The sequence below is a fragment of the Equus przewalskii genome, chromosome 24 (assembly GCF_037783145.1).
Source record: "Equus przewalskii isolate Varuska chromosome 24, EquPr2, whole genome shotgun sequence".
NCBI classification, from domain to species: Eukaryota; Metazoa; Chordata; class Mammalia; order Perissodactyla; family Equidae; genus Equus; species Equus przewalskii.
The window spans coordinates 2,032,628-2,052,712 of NC_091854.1; the positions used below are offsets into that span (position 1 = coordinate 2,032,628).

The following is a 20,085-nucleotide window of genomic DNA, read 5'->3' on the forward strand; positions in this document are numbered from 1 at the left end:
ACTTGGCACACAAAGCCTTTGGTAATCTGGCCCCAGTTAACCTCTCTGGTGTCATTTCCTGCCACTCCCCGCTCTGCATGTACCTCCCAGCGCTCACCCACACCCCACCCACAGAGCCTCAGTCTGACAGGCTGAGTCATTTTTAGTTCCTGCAGTGGCTCCTTCGTGCATGCTCTCCCCTCTGCTTGAGGAACCCCTCGAGCCCTGCCCCCTCTCCGAGGCTCAGGTTAAGACTTCTCTACTGCATACAGCATCATCCTCAGAGCGCAGACTTTGCAGTTGAACTGATTGAGTTTGGATCCCTGCTTCATCACTATTAGCCTGAAGTCCATGGGCAGTAACTTAAACTTTCCGTGTCCTAGTTACCTCCACTGTTAAGTCCAATGTCAGGGGATTGTTTGGATTACATGACTGATACCTGTACAGCACTTAGCACTGTCCTTGACAAACAGTAAGCATTCGGTAGATCTTAACTGTTATTATGATTAATTGGTTAATGAGTATGAACCAAGCACCATGCTAGCCACTGAGGTGACAAAGAGGGAAGGAAATTTCTATCCCTCATCAACTAGCAAAGGAGAAAAATATACACATTGTGTCAACACATAATAGTGTCTTTTCATAATAGCTATGAACAAAATGCTGGGTAGCAAAATGAGAATGAGATCACTCCCCCAACAGCCGGGACTGAGGCTGAGAATGTGGTTTAAGGTGCAGGGCAGGCACCATGGAGAGGGGTGTCTGGACATCTGACAACTTGTGTGCCCCATGCCCAAAGCATCTGGGAATGAGGGGTAGAAGCTGGTGGCTGTGGGAGGAGAGATGCCAGAGGGGTTCGTCTTCTCCACTTTCCTCCTTCTTGAGGAGGTGTGAGGTGAGAGTTGGAAATTGGGTAGGGGCACACTGGGGATGAATCTAGGCAGTTTTTAGTTGAATCAAAATTAAGGGAGTGGCATAAAGGGCTGCTACACCATTAGAAGAGACACACAGTACGTGATGTGTCCCCTGATGGAAGAGTACAACTTCCCCTAAATAACTATTTAGTTATGGAACAAAACAGTCTGCAAAGAGAACTGCAGCTAAATGAGCTGGTCCCCTAGCATCCTCTGTGGTCACCACTTAGCTTCTTTTCTCTTTCTTTTCCTGTGTTGATGTGAACTCCAGGATTCAGACACATGGACGTAGTTCAATCCATTGCAATATGGTCCTTACTGATGCTCCAATTATCCTCCCTTTCAGCAAGGAACGTGAGTTCAAGTTGCTCCTTAAGCCTTTTGATAAGATGATAAAAATCTCTGATACCTTTTCTGATATCAGTATGACAAGTTGTTTCTGTCTCATTTTGAACATTACTGCTCCTGACCTGTACTTAGCCATTTCTCTAAGAAACTCTGGTTTCTCAAGCCATAAGTGGGGAAAAGCAGGCACCTCCTGCGACTCCCCGCCCCCTGTGACTTAGCCACAGGTAAAAGTCAGGGTGGAGGTCAGCAATATCATGTGGTATAAGCACACTCTCAAATTTTGAGATATCCCTTGAGATCACACACTGCAGTTAATATTTATCATACTTATTAAAATTAATGTGAAATCGATAAAGTACTTGGTTGCTAATTGCAAACCTACATATACTATCTATTCATATATATGCATGGTAACTATGAAACTCTCTCTGTGTGTATACGTGCCTTGTGGTACACATTTCTTTTCCTTGTTGCAATATTGCACTTATCTTTTTAAGGTATAATATGAACCTTTTCCTGTTCTTATATAATTTAAGACAATATCTCAAGATCTGGAACTCAGTTCTTCATATTTAAATTTTGTATGATGCTGTATGATATATGAGTATATTGTATATAGAGTATATCATACAGAGATTATGTATATGGATAATCACATATTTATTAATTATAACTTTTTCTTTAACTGAAGAAAGTCTAAGAAACATTCTGAGTCCTAAGATTTAACTGCAAATTCAAATAGTTTTGAGGATTAGTCAGAAATATTTGAGATGTGCTTTTACCCTTTTACCACTTATTTCTTGTCCCTGATATTAAACTTAATTTTTTTTTTTTGAGGAAGATTAGCCCTGAGCTAATATCTGCCACCAATCCGCCTCATTTTGCTGAGGAAGACTGGCCCTGAGCTAACATTTGTGCCCATCTTCTCCCACTATATTTGGGGCACCTATCACAGCATGTCTTGCCAAGCGGTGCCATGTCCACACCCGGGATCCCAACCTGCGAACCTCAGGCCGCCGAAGCAGGACATGCCAACCTAACTGCTGTGCCACTGGGCCGGCCCCCTAAACTTAAGTATTTTACTTGTGTATTTTAATAGTTTTGCATGTTCTACCTTCTTCATTTGCCTATAAGTTAAGCTGATACTAATTCCTAAGTTCATCTAACAGTGTAGCGCATATTTTAAAGATCTCCAGATTGGTCTTTACATAGTATTAATTTTAGTTCCTGAATTTCTAGTCTGTGAACTTTAAATCTTAGAGATGATGGAGTTCTTAAAATCATAGGAGTCAAATATCTTTTACTTGAATGTAACTCCTCATATGTCACGTAGCTTTCTTTGCCTTGTATCACAATCAGAAAAAAGACAGCAGCCTATCTTTATCTAAATATTATCTGTCTTTTTATCTGGTTTAGGGAAAACAAATTTTAAGTCATAAATATGTGTGGCTCAATTTTATAGATGACAGAAAAAATGTCAAATAAAACTGCTTTTGATCTTCTAGCTGATGGAGGAAGTGCCATGTGCATAATGTATTTATCAGGGGGTGCCATGTGCCCGATATGTTTCTCTGTCTCATACTGGAGAGAAATGATCTCCATGTAAAATCGGCCACGGCTGCACTTGAGGGGTAAGGTAAATGTGTCAGTGATAAAGGGGCTGTTATTCACAACCAGACCATCAATCGGCCATTGTGCTGGGGGCAGCTGAGTCACTGAGCGTATTCTGATCTTAACTGCATGTACCAGCTGGTCCTGAACACTGAGGTTGTTGTTATTGGCATCACATTTGTGACTTCCTAGTGTTGCTCATTCAAGGACAGCAACTACATGATAAATTCCGTGTTCGTGATTATGTCATCTTTTGTTAGATACCCATTAAGTATATTGTAAAGAAAATGGATGGTTGCTCTTGATTTTTCAAATACAATATGTTTAAGGACCCTTATCCGCATGCCCATAAGTTAGGCAATTAAATTTATTATTTTTCCCCAGTAAACGCATAGCTTTAATCTAAATATGTTGTTTTAATCCCTTAGGTTTATTCCAGTCACAAAGCAAACAAAAATCTTCATGGGGCAATGTGACAATAATAAAACTTACATTCCTTGTGTGATTACTGTGCTAAATTCTAGAAACTAATATTGTCATTTTCATTTTACAAATGATATAACTAAGACTGAGAAGTTAAGTAATTTATCTAAGGCCACAGAACTAACCAGTGGTAGATTGACATTTTAACCCAGATACTAAACTCCTAAAAGTGAACTTTCCTCCTGGTTTACACTGACAAAATATGGAATTTCACAAGTATCTAAAGAGTATCAATAAAATAAAAAACAATGGATTAACTTTGATGAAGTGAAATATAAAAAGGTAACTATTATGATAACCAGAACCTGAAAAAAATAGACTAAATTTGTAATCAATGAAAATTCAAAATAATTCCATATCATTTCATCTGCTACTTCAAACAGTAATATATTAATAGATACAAAAGATATAGATAAAAGTATACAGATATGATTTTAGGCTCAGTACTCAACTTCAACTGATGTAATAAATAAATAATGAAATAGCAAAAAATGCTGAAATGGATACAATCTTTTTTGAATATTAATTAGTATATTTTCCATTCTCCTTAAATCATGACGCTCTTGTCTAGGTCAGCATTGTCCAGTAGAACAATAAAATGAACCACATATGTGATTTTTAATTTTCTATTAGTCACATTTTTTTTAGAAAGTAAAAAAAGGGGCCAGCCCGGTGGCTCAGCGGTTAAGTTTGCATGTTCCTCTTTGGGGGCCTGGGGTTTGCCACTTCAGATCCTGGGAGCAGACTTATGCATGGTTTATCAAGCCATGCCGTGGCAGGCATCTCACAGATAAAATAGATGAAGATGGGCCCGGATGTAAGCTTAGGGCCAATCTTCCTCAGCAAAAAGAGGATTGGTGGCAAATACTGGCTCAGGGCTAATTTTTTGTCAAAAAAAAAAAAATGGAGGAAATTTAATTTTAAAAATTTATTAACTGAGTATATCCAAAATATTACTGTTTTAGCATATATCAATGTAAAAAGTATTAATGAGACATTTTGCATTTCTTTTTTTAAAAAGTTTCCAAAATCCCGTGTATATTTGACACTTGCAATACATCTCAATTCAGATACTAAATTTTCATCTGAAATATTTGATTTGTATTTAGATTTCATAAAATTTACAGTGTAAAAAGTAGATGCATACCCAATTTGTCTACCCATGTTTGAAAGTTTTCTAATCAAATCAAGTACGAATTTTGAAATTTAAATGAACTAAAATTAACTAAAATTAAAAATTCAGTCCCTCAACCCCACTAGCCACATTTCAAGTGCTCAATAGCTGCACTTGCTAGTGGCTACCATGTTGGACATTGGACAACATAGCTCTAGGATGTCTCATCTCCTGTTCAGTGCCGCAGAGAAGGGTGGGCCATAAGACAAGGGCCAACATCTCCCCAGATCCCTCTCCCTCAGCTCCTGGCAATCGCCACTCTACTCTCTGCTTCTCTGAGTTTGGCTATTTTAGGTTCCACATAGAAGTGAGGTCGTGCAGTAGTTGTCTTTCTGTGCCTGGCTGACTTCACTTAGCATAATGTTCTTCACATTCATCAGTGTTGCTGTAAATGGCAGGATGTCCTTCTTTTTTAAGGATGAATAATATTCCATTGTATATCTATATAGCGAGATATATACCACACACATCTAATCTATAGCAGTGTGACTATAGTTTAGAATACTGTATTGTATAATTGAAATTTGCTAAAAGAATAGACAGACCTTAAATGTTCTCACCACACACACACAAAATGGTAACCATATGAAGTAATGGATATGTTAATTAGCTTGATTATGGTGATTACCTTACAATGTACACATATATCAAAATATCGAGTTGAAGACATTAAGTATATATAATTTTTATTTGTCAATTATACCTCAGTAAAGCTGGAAAAAAAGAGAGATGGGCTGATACCAATCAAAAAAGAAGACAGTGTTTAGCTTCCATAGTCAAATCTCTCTTTGTCAAGAGAGAACAAGAATTTCTAAATTCCAAAGCTGCCTTTACATACCAAAAGCAAAATTTGAAGATCTAAGCATTTTATTATAAGCCAGTAATAGAGAATACAGGATATAATTTAAGGGATGGTACCGTCAACCTAGGGGAGGGGAGGGGAAGGCAGCATTTCTGGGTCTAGGAAGTGGGAAGACTGGAGGAGGGCAAAGGGCAGAATGGCAGATGTGAGTATTTGGTGAGCACCTTTAGGTTAGAAACCCTGAGAGGGAACTTAGTCACCAGATAATAGAAACTCTAGAGAGGTAGAAGAGAAAACAGAAAGTAGATGGAGTTGTACTTCATTTCTGGCTTGAAACTGGGAGAACTCAACCTCAGTGCATCCCTATGGTGGGTAGGTCAGGCAGCAGAGAAAATAGGTGTGATGGGGGCCAGAGGACCCAGCAACAGAGTCAGAGAAGGCAGACAGCCCACCTAGGGCTAGAAGGAAGATGTCCTGGAGTTTCAGAGGATCTTTGTAGCATCTGAGCCTAGATGGACCAGGTCAGCATAGGGCTACAAGGACATTAACAGTGATTGTCAATAGGGCACCAGTGACTCATAGGGAGAAGCACATGGCAGTGGAGGCCAGCGAAGACTGAGAGGCCACTCTGTAGGATAGGCCTGTGGCTGCTCTGAAGTTGCCTCCCCACCTCAGCTATGCAGTCCTGTGGGCCTCAAACTGGACCCCAGTGTCATTTTTCCAGACAGGGGAGAGTGGGAAATTGAGAACAACTGAGCATTTATTGAACATTCCTCTCTCCCTCATTCCATTCCTATTCAGAGCAGGATGGATGTTCATGATGAAGTGTAGATCAGATATGGAAAATAAAGTAGCTGCATGCTTTCTCCAGCCCAGATTGTAGTATATAAAATTTATGACTTCACTATACCGCCATTTATTGTACCTCCGCATCACAGCCCTGAAAGGTCTGAATTATGTGAACACAAATCTGTCTGGTACAAAGTCCATAGTCTTTCCACCACTGCGTTACCTCCCACTACAATTCTGTTCCATACCTTATCAGACACCTTTATATTGCTATTTGGCAAATTTATGAATGTGGATAAGTATGGATACAATAATATGACTTCCAGGACACTGCACACCTGGCTTATTAAATCCACCCCCCCAAATTTGTTCAATGTCTCTATACCAATTTGCAAATAGATCTCTAATGGAGTGCCATGAGGTCCTATTCTTGATACTGTCTTATTGTTATTGGTGATCTGTATGGAGCTAACTAGAAACTGGGAGAAAGAGGACTAATATGATAGATGTCAACATCAGAGTTCAAAATGGTCTTGACAGGTGGAATGTTATTTTGAAAACAATTAAGAAATTTGATTTTTTAAACCATTCCAGAAATTTAGGATAAGGGGAACTTATTAGGGCATCAGGCCCTGTGAGGAAGTCATGCAGGATTTAGTAGATCACAAACAATGTGACCAATAGTGCTATGTAGTTATTTAAAAAAAATACCTATTGCTTTTTAAGTTTATGGTAATCAAAATAGTCAAAACTTGAAAATCAGTTCAGAGATTATCCAATCCTAACCTAAGGAAATATGGATCAATGAGTAAGACTATAGGGTACGATCCAGAAAAGTTATAACTGCACTTTGGACTGGTCAGAGGATCCAAGCACTGGTAGGATGAATTGTGGGCTCTATGTTTGAGAGAAGGACTGGAATGTCAAAAGCCCTGGTGTCCCGATTGCTGAGGAATCTGGCCACTGAAGTATTTCCATACTGATGGGTGGAATGGAGGCCATTTAGTCTGTAGGAAAGAAGATGCAAAGGATAAAAGAGTACGTGATAATCACCTGCAAATAAACAATGAGTGGACGTCTTTAGGCAGAGGACTTAAAAAGGAGGGAAAATTGGCAAAATAGCATAAGGAAAAAGTAAAAGAAGCCTGAAAGCAAGAGAAGGAACCAAGTTCTCCATATGCGAGGCCACGATGCCTCCATAATCCTCATGGTCTCCACTCACCAAGCACAGCCCTCAGCATCAGGGTCTGGTCCTGTTGTGTTTACCAGGTTGGCTCTGATTTAACCCCTGCAGTTACTGACGGCTCACTGGAGGCCAAACTCCATGCTAAGTACTTTACCTGTATTTTGTCATTTAATCTTTTCAACACTGTGTGGTAATGTTTTCATTATCATTTGCATTTTACATAGAGGGAGACCAAGGCTTCGACAGGTTGAATAACTTGTCTAAGTAAGTGGCAGAGCTAGGACACAAACCCAGATCTTATTGGTTCCAAATTAGATGCTCTTATCATGGTGCCTCAGTTATCTCCTCTGATGGATCATTTTTATGATCCCAGTGCATTCATTCATTCACACATTAAGCACATATTATTTGAATGTAGTAGTTTTCTTTTGACACCATGACAAATTACCACAAACTTTGTAAACTAAAACAACTCAAATTTATTACCATAGAGTCCACAGGTCTGCAGTCCAACATGGGTTTCACTGGGCTAAAATCAAGGTTTCAGCCCAGCTGCGTGCCTTCAGGAGGCTCCAGGGGAGAATTCTAGAAGCTATCTGAATTCCTTGGCTTGTGGCTGCCTTCCTCCATCTTCAAAAACAGCAGCATAGCATTCTCAAATCTCTATATGACTACAGCCAGGAAAGCTTCTCCACTTTTAAAGACTTATGATTAGGTGACATATTCCCAAGTTCCTGGGATTAGTGCATGGGCATCTTTAGGGGGCTAATATTCTTGTCACAGGTGCCTACCCTGTACTTGGTATTGCTCCATGAGTATGAGATGACCAAGAAGGAGGAGGACAATGGAAAGTAAATACATATGCAAGACAATTTTAGATGACGATACGTACTTTCAGACAATAAAAGAATTCAAAAATTCACTTTTTCCCAAGCATGCCATTCATGCATTCATCCATTCGATGATTTTTGAATGCCTACTATGTAAAAGGTGTTCTATCCGTTTCAGGTAGAACATTGAGTGTACAGAGTTTCCATTCTAATGGAGTATTCCATTGGAGGAAACGGATAAACATATATACATAGATAGGGACAAATGCTACAAAGAAAATACTCCATACTCTCTCTCCTGTACCTTTTCACTTTTCACTTATCCATTTTTTTAATCTAGTATGTCTTGTAAGTCTTCATTAAGTGCTTAGTGGGTGTCAGGCAAAGTGCTAACTAAGCACAGGGCTTACAGTAAGGAACTTAGATTTGGCTTCTTTGTCCTCACTGTAGTGAAGAAACCAACTAACAAAAACCATACATTGTGGGAAGTGTTCTGAGAGAGAATGAGCCAGGTGCTTGGAGAGCACACAGCAGGATTACTGATGCCGTCCCCTGGGTCTAGGACACCGTTTCCCCATCACTTCCCCCTTGCTGGGAACTCTCGTACTCATCCTTCTGGAGCTAACGTCAGATGTCTGCTCTTTGAAGAAACAGTTTCTGGTGTTTAGTAAATGCTTAAAAACCACAAATATTTGTGGATTTTTCTTATTATTATTGTTTTAAAATTGTACAGTTCTTTCTCAACTTACCCAACAGATGGATGTTTATATTCACAATTGAGTCAAGTCACATTACTCAATAATATGGGCATTGTGATTACATTTTAGTAAAAGTAAACAAGTAAGCAAAACCTGTTTATATGTGTGTCAATTACTGTATATATTTGTGTAAGCAAGGAGAAAATTATAGAAGAATATATACAAGGCTGTTAACAAAGAGGAAATAATCATCTTTGGCTTTCTGCATTGTAAGGTAATGAGCATCCACTGACCCTTGAGGATGAGTGGATACCATCCTGCTCAAATTATACACCTTCTGTTTGTTTTATTTTAGTTACATTTTGACATCTGGTTAACCTAGATGGTTTCATAAGTGAATTAAAAACCAAGAAAGCATAAATAATCAATTACTGTTCTGTATCCAACTTGCTTAATAGATTCTTATGCTGTAATTTCCTCTTCTGCAAATTAGGAATAATAGACTTTCTGTAAGGATAACACAATTAGACTGGGTAATACACACTTATTTTCATAACATACCAAAGAGTTGCCGAGTGTAAATGAAAACTCTCTAATTTTTCTTTTGTGACATTCATGCCAACTGATTATGCTCCAGAAAAATCTGTGCATTATAAAGCACTGCTATGATCCACCCTAAACTTGCATGTATTTGAACAAATGTCACCCTTCTCCCATAACCCTTAAAATTCAATCTTCTTCCATTCAGAGTCTGGACATTAAGTGGGGATCTGGTGGAGGAAAAGGGAAATCCCATGATAATATAGAAGTTTTTTCATGAGTTTACATAGGGGCCAGACTGTGTCTTTGGAGACCTTATAAACAAGGCTTTAGTCATTAGAGCAACTTAAGAATGAACTCGACATTCAAGAGAAACTTCAGAGGGTCGTAGCCCAAGCTCACTGGTTACTACAGGTCTACACAACTTGTACAGGTAGGGGCAGGGCTGTATCTGAGATGGCCTCTGGGGATGAAGGGGTAAGGCAAATGCTTTCCAAAGCCATGTAGATTCGGTATGACATTTGCCGCACAGACCACACTTGCACTGCTTCCTACTCCTGCCTAATAGCAGAGTATAGATGTGGCCTCACCTCTATGATACTGCCATCTTTCTCCATCTTTAATTTCAACTCTCTTGCATTCACTGATACTCAACTCAGGTCCATTGGCCATTTCCTCCATGCGAGAAATTAATGAAAAAAGAAGAAAAGAAGATTGAGGTACTTATGTGCTTTCCCCCTACTTCCCATTTACATCTCTCCCTTCTCAACAGCCACCCCCAATACTCAAGTTGTGTATTCTTCATAAGGAACTGTATCTTGATCCAATAAAACTTATAAAATGTATAAAATGAAGGTAATGATGATATCTGACTTATGTGGTTATTATGAGGATTTAATAAGATAAGGTAATTTGCTTAGAATGTTGCTTTGAACAGCAATCACTCATTAAATCCCAGCTATAATGAATATTAACAGTACTAATGTTACTCAGTTATCGTTCCACATTTTTTTATCTTAATAAGGATAGGATATCTTTAGAGTTCTGACAGATGGGAAGAAATGCAAAGGTAAGGAATCATTAATCAGCCTCTAAGTGTGTCAAAGAAAATCTCACAAACAGCCCAAATTTCACTCCCTATTCATATGCACTAGTCAAATAAGGAATTACTCTATTAGATGCATCTCTGGAAACCTGGAGTGGTGTGATATCCTTTCTTTGTTACTCATATGGGCAGAGCTCTTTAACATATTCTCTCAGAATGGCAAAAGCATCATTTTCTCTTTCTCATCTCTTCCTATTTCCCTCTCATGTACACATACCCTCCATAACTGAAATTATTCAGCTCTTCCCAGCACAGGTTTAGAATACACAGACCTAGCTCTGAAGGTAACAGGCTGAAAATGGAGACAATCCAGCTTTTATTTTTTTCCCCGCCCTTGGGTTTTGGTATCTGGGATAGGTTGCAAAGGGCTAGAACATGGCTAGATAGAAGCCTTGTATCACATGGGCTGTTTAAATATTCATACAGCTTCTTCTGGCAGCTAAGAGGACTGCAAACTTAGCCCAGAAACAAACAAACCAACCAGAGAAGATAATCTTTCAATTTCATAGCATTCTAAAATGGCTGCTATGAATTAAAAACTTAAGTGCTGACTCTGGTTTAATTCTTAGGCAAATGTCTTTTATATGCAGCTCAGGACAATAGGCAAGTGGTTGCATGCATTTCTAAGTACTTTGCTGAGTAATATTATTAGTATCAGATATTTACTAATATGAATACTATAAAAACTTATTGTACTGTCAAAGCCATCTCTTCTATAGTTACTTTAGTAATGACTTGAAATAATAACTGACATGTTCCCCTTCCAGTCAACAGATTTCCGTATATAGTAACACATGGTTTAAGTTATAAGCAGCTGAGCTATAGAAAAAATCAGATTTGAAGACTGTATGTTCTTCATTAGCACATGTGAAGATACCAGAAATGTAGGTATCTAGTCAGTGTTTTATTTTGTGTTTAGCTGACAGTTCTCCGTTTGTAATTAAGTGATTTTTTTTGTTGTCCTAATTTTGGCTGATAAAATTTAGTTAATTTCACAATTTCAGACAACAACATAAAAGCAAACCTTGGCACCGCATTGAACCTTAAATTCCTTCTTCAAAATAGTATCTTTTTAGTGAAAATCTACTCCGTTTTATTTTTTATAGCTCTATTCACGAGTTCTGATTCTATCTAGTATGCATCCTCTCAATATGGCATACAAAGATGTAAACATGAAAACACTCCTTTATCAGTTTTCTCCTTCTAACAGTATTAATCTAAAATGTAAATTCATATAAAATAAGAGTAGGTACATTAAAAGTTAAAAACAGTCACTTGGAGTATCTGTGCTCAGTGTTCCTAAATGATTAATATTACATAAGAATTAGCCATTAGTAAATATCAGCTAAGTAAAATTAAATAATCACCACACTTAAATTCTACTTTTAAGGAACTTCCTTCAAAAAATTTATAAATTGCAGTTAATTATGGAACTATATAGGCATATATATATGTCTATAAATATATATGTGTACATATACATATATGAGATATATATCAAGGAAATACCTTCCTGAAAAGTCCTGTTTTTCACTTTCTATTTCAGATGTACATTACCAACACAATCAAAGCCAAAGGAACAAGACTTGCTAAGCCCGTTCTATGCTTGGGCCTGATGTGTTTGGCCTTCCTTACTGGTCTCAACAGAGTAGCCGAGTATCGAAATCACTGGTCAGACGTGATAGCAGGCTTTCTGGTTGGAATATCTATAGCAGTATTTCTGGTAAGTACAAATTTATTTGGCTATCATTGGGTTTTAAGTTAGCTTGTATAACCGCTGTAAGAAAACACAAGTGTGAATCACTGAGTCTATCTAAATGGGATATATCAAATGATAATATATATACTTTAAGTCATTCATTTTTTTCCTCATCCCTCATCTGTTCTGCCTCAAGTCAGGGTTAGGGATGGAAAAAATGTAAATTCTACATTTCAAGGTGAACTAAATATTTTCAGATAAAATGGAGCAAGACTAAAAACACTTAGTCCTCCCCAGATAGTTTTTTAAGACGGGGTTGCTTGGATATTTTTAAAATTTCCTCAGGGCGCTTTGCATCCTGAAGTATCTGGAGCACCCCAAAGTGCCTTAGTGACTCAGCACAGAGCTCTCCATGAGCCACTGTGTCACAGCACTTGCTGACGGGTAAATCTCACTGTGCGGTGAACCAGTTCATTTCCGTCACTTACCATTCGTGGGTAGTTTCCAAGACAAGACCATCTCAAATTAGACCTTGCCAGGTAGCGCAGAGCATATATAGTGACTTCTGAGAAGTAAGGTGTCATCTCTACTCCCATTATAAAATCTCTATGGAATATTTCTGTGGGTTTTGGTTATTGGAAAATACATTTTAGTCTGGATTTGGAGTTAATCAGTCCATTATAAGTGTGGATATATAACATTTTACCCAGATGGAATAAGTGTAGACTATAATTCAAAACATAGCTTTGCATTGACACGTTAATATAAGAAACACTTTATTTCCATTTTGATTACATTTAAGTTGCTTCTCACACTTAGCTTTGCTTCTTCAGCCTCCTTTCACTAGTTCACAACCAGTAAGCAAAAACTTATATGAACATTTCCAGCTACCAAAGATTGGAGCACAATTTGTGAACCAGGCATTTTAAATTGGTTATTTCCTCCAGAACCTCGTGTGATGAAGTAGTGACTATGCCCTCATCCCTGCTCTGCACCCTATGCTGCTTTTCTTCCTGATATCACTCTGTCTCTCCCTCCCGAAGATGTTCTATAGCCTCAGGAAAATGGGGCCCAGGCTTGAATCAGAACCTTTTCCTTGCTTTCACTCACCACAGGTGAAACAGGTTAAAACATTTAAAACAAAACAAAAAAACCTACCTTACGCAAATCTGAAGACAATAATCATAGGCAAGTCAAAGAGTATACCAAAAGTCAAAACTTCAAAGCACTAGTGTCAGATGTAACTGCATTTCAGTTTCCACAGGTCCAAAATATCTTCACTGGCATCTCATCAGGCTTCCTGCTTCTCTTCCTATGCCTGTTGCCATCTTCTCTTTACTCCAGTGAACATCTTGACACCTTTCAAGGCCAAATCTAGAACCCTAGTGTCTTCCCATTCACGCCCTCACCTGAGAACCATGTGGTTAATGATGACTTGGACCGTGATCCCCCTTGGGCTCAAGACCCTCCTATTGAACATATTCAGAACATTCCATAATGGCCCTTCAAACGTTTCCATACACCCAGGAAAATGACCTTATGAAAAGGTCATGTAAATAATGTTTAGGATCTGGCCCAGTGGCGCAGTGGTTAAGTGCTCACGTTCCCCTTCTCGGCGGCCCGGGGTTCGCGGTTTGGATCCCAGGTGCAGACGTGGCACCGCTTGGCACACCATGCTGTGGTAGGCATCCCACATATAAAGTAGAGGAAGATGGGCATGGATGTTAGCTCACGGCTAGGCTTCCTCAGCAAAAAGAGGAGGACTGTCAGCAGTTAGCTCAGGGCTAATCTTCCTCAAAAAAATAAATATAGAAATAATGCTTTAACTATGTAATAACTAAACAAGTATTTATACATTCATGCACAACTATTTCTGAGTGTGAGTGCCTATGGGAGCCAGGCTCTGTACCAAGAACTGGGGATATAGGGGGGCTCAGATGAACATGCTCCTATGGAGTCACAGTCTGGTTCAGGGTCAGACAGTAATAGGTTGTTCCCTCGAACATTCCCTCCTTCTCTTCATAAAATGAACATTAGCTCCTATTATAATCCAGGCACTGTGCTTGGTGCTGGGAATGAATACCTGAAAAAGATACAGTCCATATTCTTAAACAGATCACAATTGGGTGGGGCCAGATAGATGCAAAGTGTTTTATAGAGGTTAAATGTAATGATAGAGGTTCATATACTTAAGAGAACAGCTATGTTGGGATTTAGGGGCAATCAGAAAGGGGAGATGATACATAAACTTGAAAAATTTGGAAAGCAGGTAGGTCTAGGCTGGGTGTAAGGAAGAAGAGACCAAGAGCATAGGACACAGAGGCTATGAAATGCTTCATGAAACAAATCATATGGAGCCCTTAGTGTATGCTAGGCCCAGGGCCCAGCATGTGCATGAGAGAGCATGGCACCCTGGAATGGTACCAGTCATCCAGCATGAGTGACAAGAGGGGAGGATGGAAACGCACACAGGAGGAATATCCCAAATGGCCTTCTGTGTTAGAATCATCTGGGCTTTTTAAAAAATTTAGGTGATTTGGGAGCCACTGTCAGGGTTCAAGTGAGTTAAAGCTGGGTGAATCTCAGCTTCTCTATGTACTCAGTTCATGCGATTAGGCAATTTACCTAACCTTTCTGAGCCTCGGGTTCTTCCTCTTTAAATGAGGCTAATAACAGCCTCCTTAAAGATTGTAAGGATTTATAAAGGTTAAACGAAATAGTATGTGTTCAATGAGTAGCCACATAAATGACTGAAATAAGTTCAATAAATGATAGTTTGTTTCCTTTCAGTCCCTTTTACTCTGACGCAATTTGTGCTTTGAAAATAAAACTCCAGGTGAGGACAGAGGGGACAAGTTATGCAGAACCAGGGAAAGAAAATGGCGCAAAGTGGGCCTCAGTGGGCAGAGAGAAAGGAGGGTATCCATATCAGGGAGGGATTTAGGAGGTGGAGTGGTTTGGAGCTTGATGGGACACTGGAGATGATGGAGGCGAAGGAAAGGGAGCAATCTATGATGATTCCTGGGTTTCTCATCTGGGCAACTAAGTAGAACATTTATTTTGAGCAGTCACTGCAGCTCTAGCTGGCAATATCCTGGGGTATTTCCAATTATCTTGCAGTGTGTGCGAAGCTCTCAGATGATTCCGAAATAAAATGAATACTAACCTCCTCCAGGCCTCTGTGTCTCGAGTAAAGGCACCCACATTCCCCAGTCACCCAGTGTCTGGCATTTGCCTCTGACTCATTCGCCTCGTTCATCCCCCTCATCCAGTGATTCAGCTAGCCCCAGCTCATTTCCACTACGACAGTATTTCTTCCATGCCTTATTTCTTTGCCATTCTGACGATAACCTCTCAATTAAAAAATCAATGTTTCTTACTCCTATTATATCTTTAGGTTCCTAGCTAGCTCCTCACTTCAGACTCTCCTCCAAATACCTCCCATTCTGCTTCTGTACACGTGATGACGTAATTCATTGCTAATAAAAACACGAAAAACAAAAGCAAAGACCTCTTTCCTGCTGCATTAACTCCAGACACTTCCATTGGACTTCGGGGTCCTCAGTACTCTGGTTGCACTCTTCCTAGCCAAGTTTATGCTTCCGTCTTTACAGCAGAAATCTCGTACTTTGAATCCAGTCAGTTTTCTTCCTTTCTCACGGACAGGCTTTGCTCAGCCGATGCATTTGCCTCAGTGGGGATGCCCTTTTCTCTGTATATTTTACAGACCAAAACAGGGGTGTGGGAGTCAGACAAACCTAGGTTGAATCCTGCTTTTGGCACTTGCTCCATGTGTGACCTAGAACAAGTCACTCAGCCCCTCATTATTCCTAAAATAGTGAGGCCTTCCCTGAACCATATTTAAAATGGCTGTCCCACTCCAAGGACTTCTTCCTCATTTCCTATTTACTTTTCTTTGTAGCACATTTCAACTTTTAATACACCACATGTAATATTTTTGGTGTTTTTTTTTTGCTATCAGACCATTAGAATATAAACTCCTGATAGAAAAAGTTTGTTTGTTTTCTTCACTGCATATTCCCAGTATGCAGTTCAGGGTCTGGTACATAGGAAGGTCTCAGGAAATGCTGATGAATGAATGAATGGACTGTTTTCTTTACTTCCCAGAGCTCTTTTGTGGGTTAAGTGAAATCCCATATGTAATAAGGGCAGTCAAGTGTGTGGTACAGAGTGGGCTCTGGATATCATGGTCCTCATCTTAATGACTATATTCAATTCCTTTTTTAGGCGCTTGAGATTTTTCTCAGACGTGTCCCAGCTTCCTCGGAAGGGTCCCCTGATCACCTGGTTCCCTCATTTTTCCTGAATTTCCACTACACTTGCAGTTTGCCCTATTACAATCTAATAAGGAATCACATTCTGTACTAAGTTTATTGCTCTTACCTATGTGCATTTTCTTTGAAGTTAGAGAACAGAATCCCCATGCTTAGGAAAACATGAATACTGGTTGACCATGACTTGTAGATTGATTAATCTTCCTTTATACAAATGTATGCCTCAGAACACTTCCAAAAAAGATGTATTTTACCATGTCAGGCAAAATATTCAAGTTTCCTGAGCTCTGAGCCACAACGTTAGCTTGTCATATTATTATATGTAAGAACATATATCAACATAACAACATATCTCATAATAATGAATTATTTGAGTACTCTTTACTACATTAACTCAAGTAATTCTCACAACAACACATTGACATGTATTTATTATTGTCCTCATTTTGCAGATAAAATAAACAGGTCTAGTTACATTAAGTAGCTTACCCAGGCTCACAAAGTTACTAAATAAGACAGCCCAGGATTAAGGCCGAGGCCTGTGTGACCCCAAAGCCCACGCACTTAACCCTATGCAACAAAGATGTTTTACTTTCCACAAGGAAAAAGGGAAAAATGATCACAAATGGATCAGATTAATTTATTGTCACTACTGGAAAAAGAAAACAAAAACATATGTGTAGTGATGACTTCTTGATGTCGTTTTTGTAGGAGAGGGTGGAATTATACACATGAAAGCGACTAATGTAAAGATAGAATATTTCAAAGGAAAGTCACTTTGAATTATACAGGAACATCAGAAAAGTTGAGAAGTTTTGGGCTGGATGCCTGCTCATTCACTAATCTATTCATTCACTGTGGCACTGACAATACAATCGTGAGCAAAAAGAGGCATCTTTGTTTTCCTGGAGCTCACAACCTTGGAAGAGACTTACATTAACCAAAGTGTTACTTTAACAAATGTATAGTTTCATACAGAGATAGGCACTTTGATGAAAAAAATCACAGTTCCATGTAAGCAAACAAACAAAACAGCCTGGGGTCAGGGAAGGCTAATGAGGAGATGAGACTGAGCTGAGATTCCATAGATGAGTAAGATGCAGTGTCCAGAGACAGTGGAGATGAGTATTCCAAACAGAAGGATGTGAAGGAGAGCAGAAGCTGTTTGGAAAACTGAGAGAAAGAAGGCTGTGGAGGTGGGCCAGAGTTTACCCTTTATGAGAAATGGGAAGCCAAGCCACAGAATGGTTTTGAGAAGGATGACATGATCCAGTTTGCATTTTGGAAAGATGATTCTCACATCATTGCAGAATACGGATTGGAGAGGGCCAAGACTGGATTTGGGGAGACTTTAGAAAGCTATGCAGAATCTAGCAAGTGGTGGCGATTGCTTAATCTTTTGAGCTCATGGTGGAGACAGAACAAAGATATAAGAAATCAAAATATTTAGGAAGGAAAATTGAGCAAATTGAGTGAAGTTTGAGTATAGGATGTGTGAAGGAAGAATACAAGTTTTCAGCCTTGTGTAACACGTTAGGGGAATGGGGGTGTGGAGATGTTTCCTTTCCTTGAGAGGCCCAGAACAAGATCAGGTTTGCAGTGGGGTTAGGAGATAGGCAGATCTTAGGCTTCATTTTGGACATTTGTTGTATTTGTCATACGTTTGCCTACCAAAGAAATGGAGCTAATTTGGTGATCTCCTCACTTTTGAATTGAGAAAACTGAGACCCAGAACACTTTCCAAGAGCTTATAGACTCAGGATCCAAAACCAGGTCTCTTGCTTTTTCCTATGAGCATTTTTACTAATAGGAAATCAATTCCATACTTGTGAATGTTAGCAGACAAGACATTAAATATTTGAATATGATTCTAAGGAAGATTTGGTAATTTCCTTCCTTATAATTTAAATAATAACAGTAATGATGAATAATCATTATGCTAATAGATACCATTTAATGAATATCTACTATGTCTCAGGCATTTAAATATTTCACATATGAATTCTCAGCTGTTTCGATGGTATTGTTCTGACCCTCAATGTGGGCAAAGAGATAACTGATATAACCTTTCAAAGAGTTCTTCACACTTAAATAATATAAAAAACAATTATACTAATTTCAGAAGGACATATTAACTCTAAATGAACTTAATTTAATCTCATGAGTTACACATGTCTATAACTTACCTATATAAATAGCATAGTTATTTCATTTCAACAAATCTTTCTTCAGAAGAATCGGTGGTAATTTTTTTCATCTGCCCAATTTTCCATTAATTTATAATATTAATAAAAAGGGATGTGTGTGTCTATTTCATGAAATGATGTGAAACTCCTTGTTGGTTTTGTGGATGTTAGCTAAAGTTCTTGATTTTATCCTTAGTACCCTAGTTAGTGGTCAGGTGGAAAACTACGGCCCATGTGAAAAAAGCTATATTGGGACACTGACGTGCCATTCCTTTATGAATTGTCTGTGGCTGCTTTCACACCAAGATGGCAGAGTTGAGTAGTTGCTGCAGAGATTGTATGCCTACAAAGCCAAAAATATTTATTATCTGCCCTTTACAGACAAAAGTTACTGTTCCTTGCCCTGGGGCAATCACTATTAGTCCTCTGTAGGGTCATCATTTGATAATTGGTTTATCAAGTACCCGTCTCCAAGCCATTACAATCCCTTACTTTAAAGATCTTGATGGCAGTGATAAAGTTGAGGTATCACATTATCAGGCTTTGATCTATGCTTCTGATCTGTAATTCTTCAAGGAAGTGGAAGAATAGTAAGCATATAACAGTTAGCAAGGAAATATTCTTTTCTGAGATAGTCTTATTGTACGTGTTATTATTTTGTAGATTTGTAAATTTTATTTAAAAACTGGAGAGTAACCAAGATCTAATTGTCCTTTGAAAATATTCAGTAATGAGCCCTACTAAAGAAAAGGCTTTCCAATGGAGCGTTTGTGAAAATATACAATGTAAATGTGTAATTATATATTAAGCATTTATTTAAAAAGTGAATATTAGGTTTTAACTGCAAGTGAGTTCTGTTTTTTGATTTGATAATAGAGTATAAAACCCAGAAAAGGAAGGCTCAAGGATATATTACCCACTAGTTAGTATAAGCAAATAATAGCAAGTAATTTTCCTGTGTTATTTAATTCGCTGTTTCTTAGAGATGAGCCACCTGCATCAGAAGTTTCTGGAATGCATTTTAAAAGTGTCAGTTCCTAGGCCCCATCCTTCATCTACAAAATCAGAATCTTTAGGGAAGGACTTAGGAATGTACATTTTTAACAGTGCCAGAACTTAATTTTTATTCACACTAGAGTGTGAGAACCTCTGCTTTAGTTCAAATTCTATCACCTATGAGATATAATCAGTTGAAACAAGGGTCAATTCCCTTTTTGTAAAAGGTCTTCTCTTTCAGTAGTAGCCCAGTAAGCTATTGTTGAACAAATGGCCAGTATATATGGGATACAATAATAGACAATAAACTAGGTTAATTAAAGGTATGCTACTAAATTAGGGAGTGCCAATTGTGGAAGGTTTATTATGAATGTAACAATCTTGAAGCAATGGGAAATAATTAGCATTTAAATTAAGTCGTAGGTTCACGACATTAAGGAAAGGTTAACT

General features: G+C 38.6%; 1 protein-coding gene across 2 annotated transcripts in view; it reads left to right on the forward strand.

Annotated features, from left to right (window-relative positions):
- The window catches only part of PLPPR5 (phospholipid phosphatase related 5), a 108,975-nt gene that overhangs the window by 65,370 nt on the left and 23,520 nt on the right, over positions 1 to 20,085 (forward strand). For both annotated transcript variants that reach the window (XM_008507213.2, XM_008507149.2), the window contains exon 4: positions 12,006 to 12,182. In XM_008507213.2, coding sequence (XP_008505435.1) covers positions 12,006 to 12,182 — 177 coding nt within the window. The remainder of the gene's footprint in view (positions 1 to 12,005; positions 12,183 to 20,085) is intronic.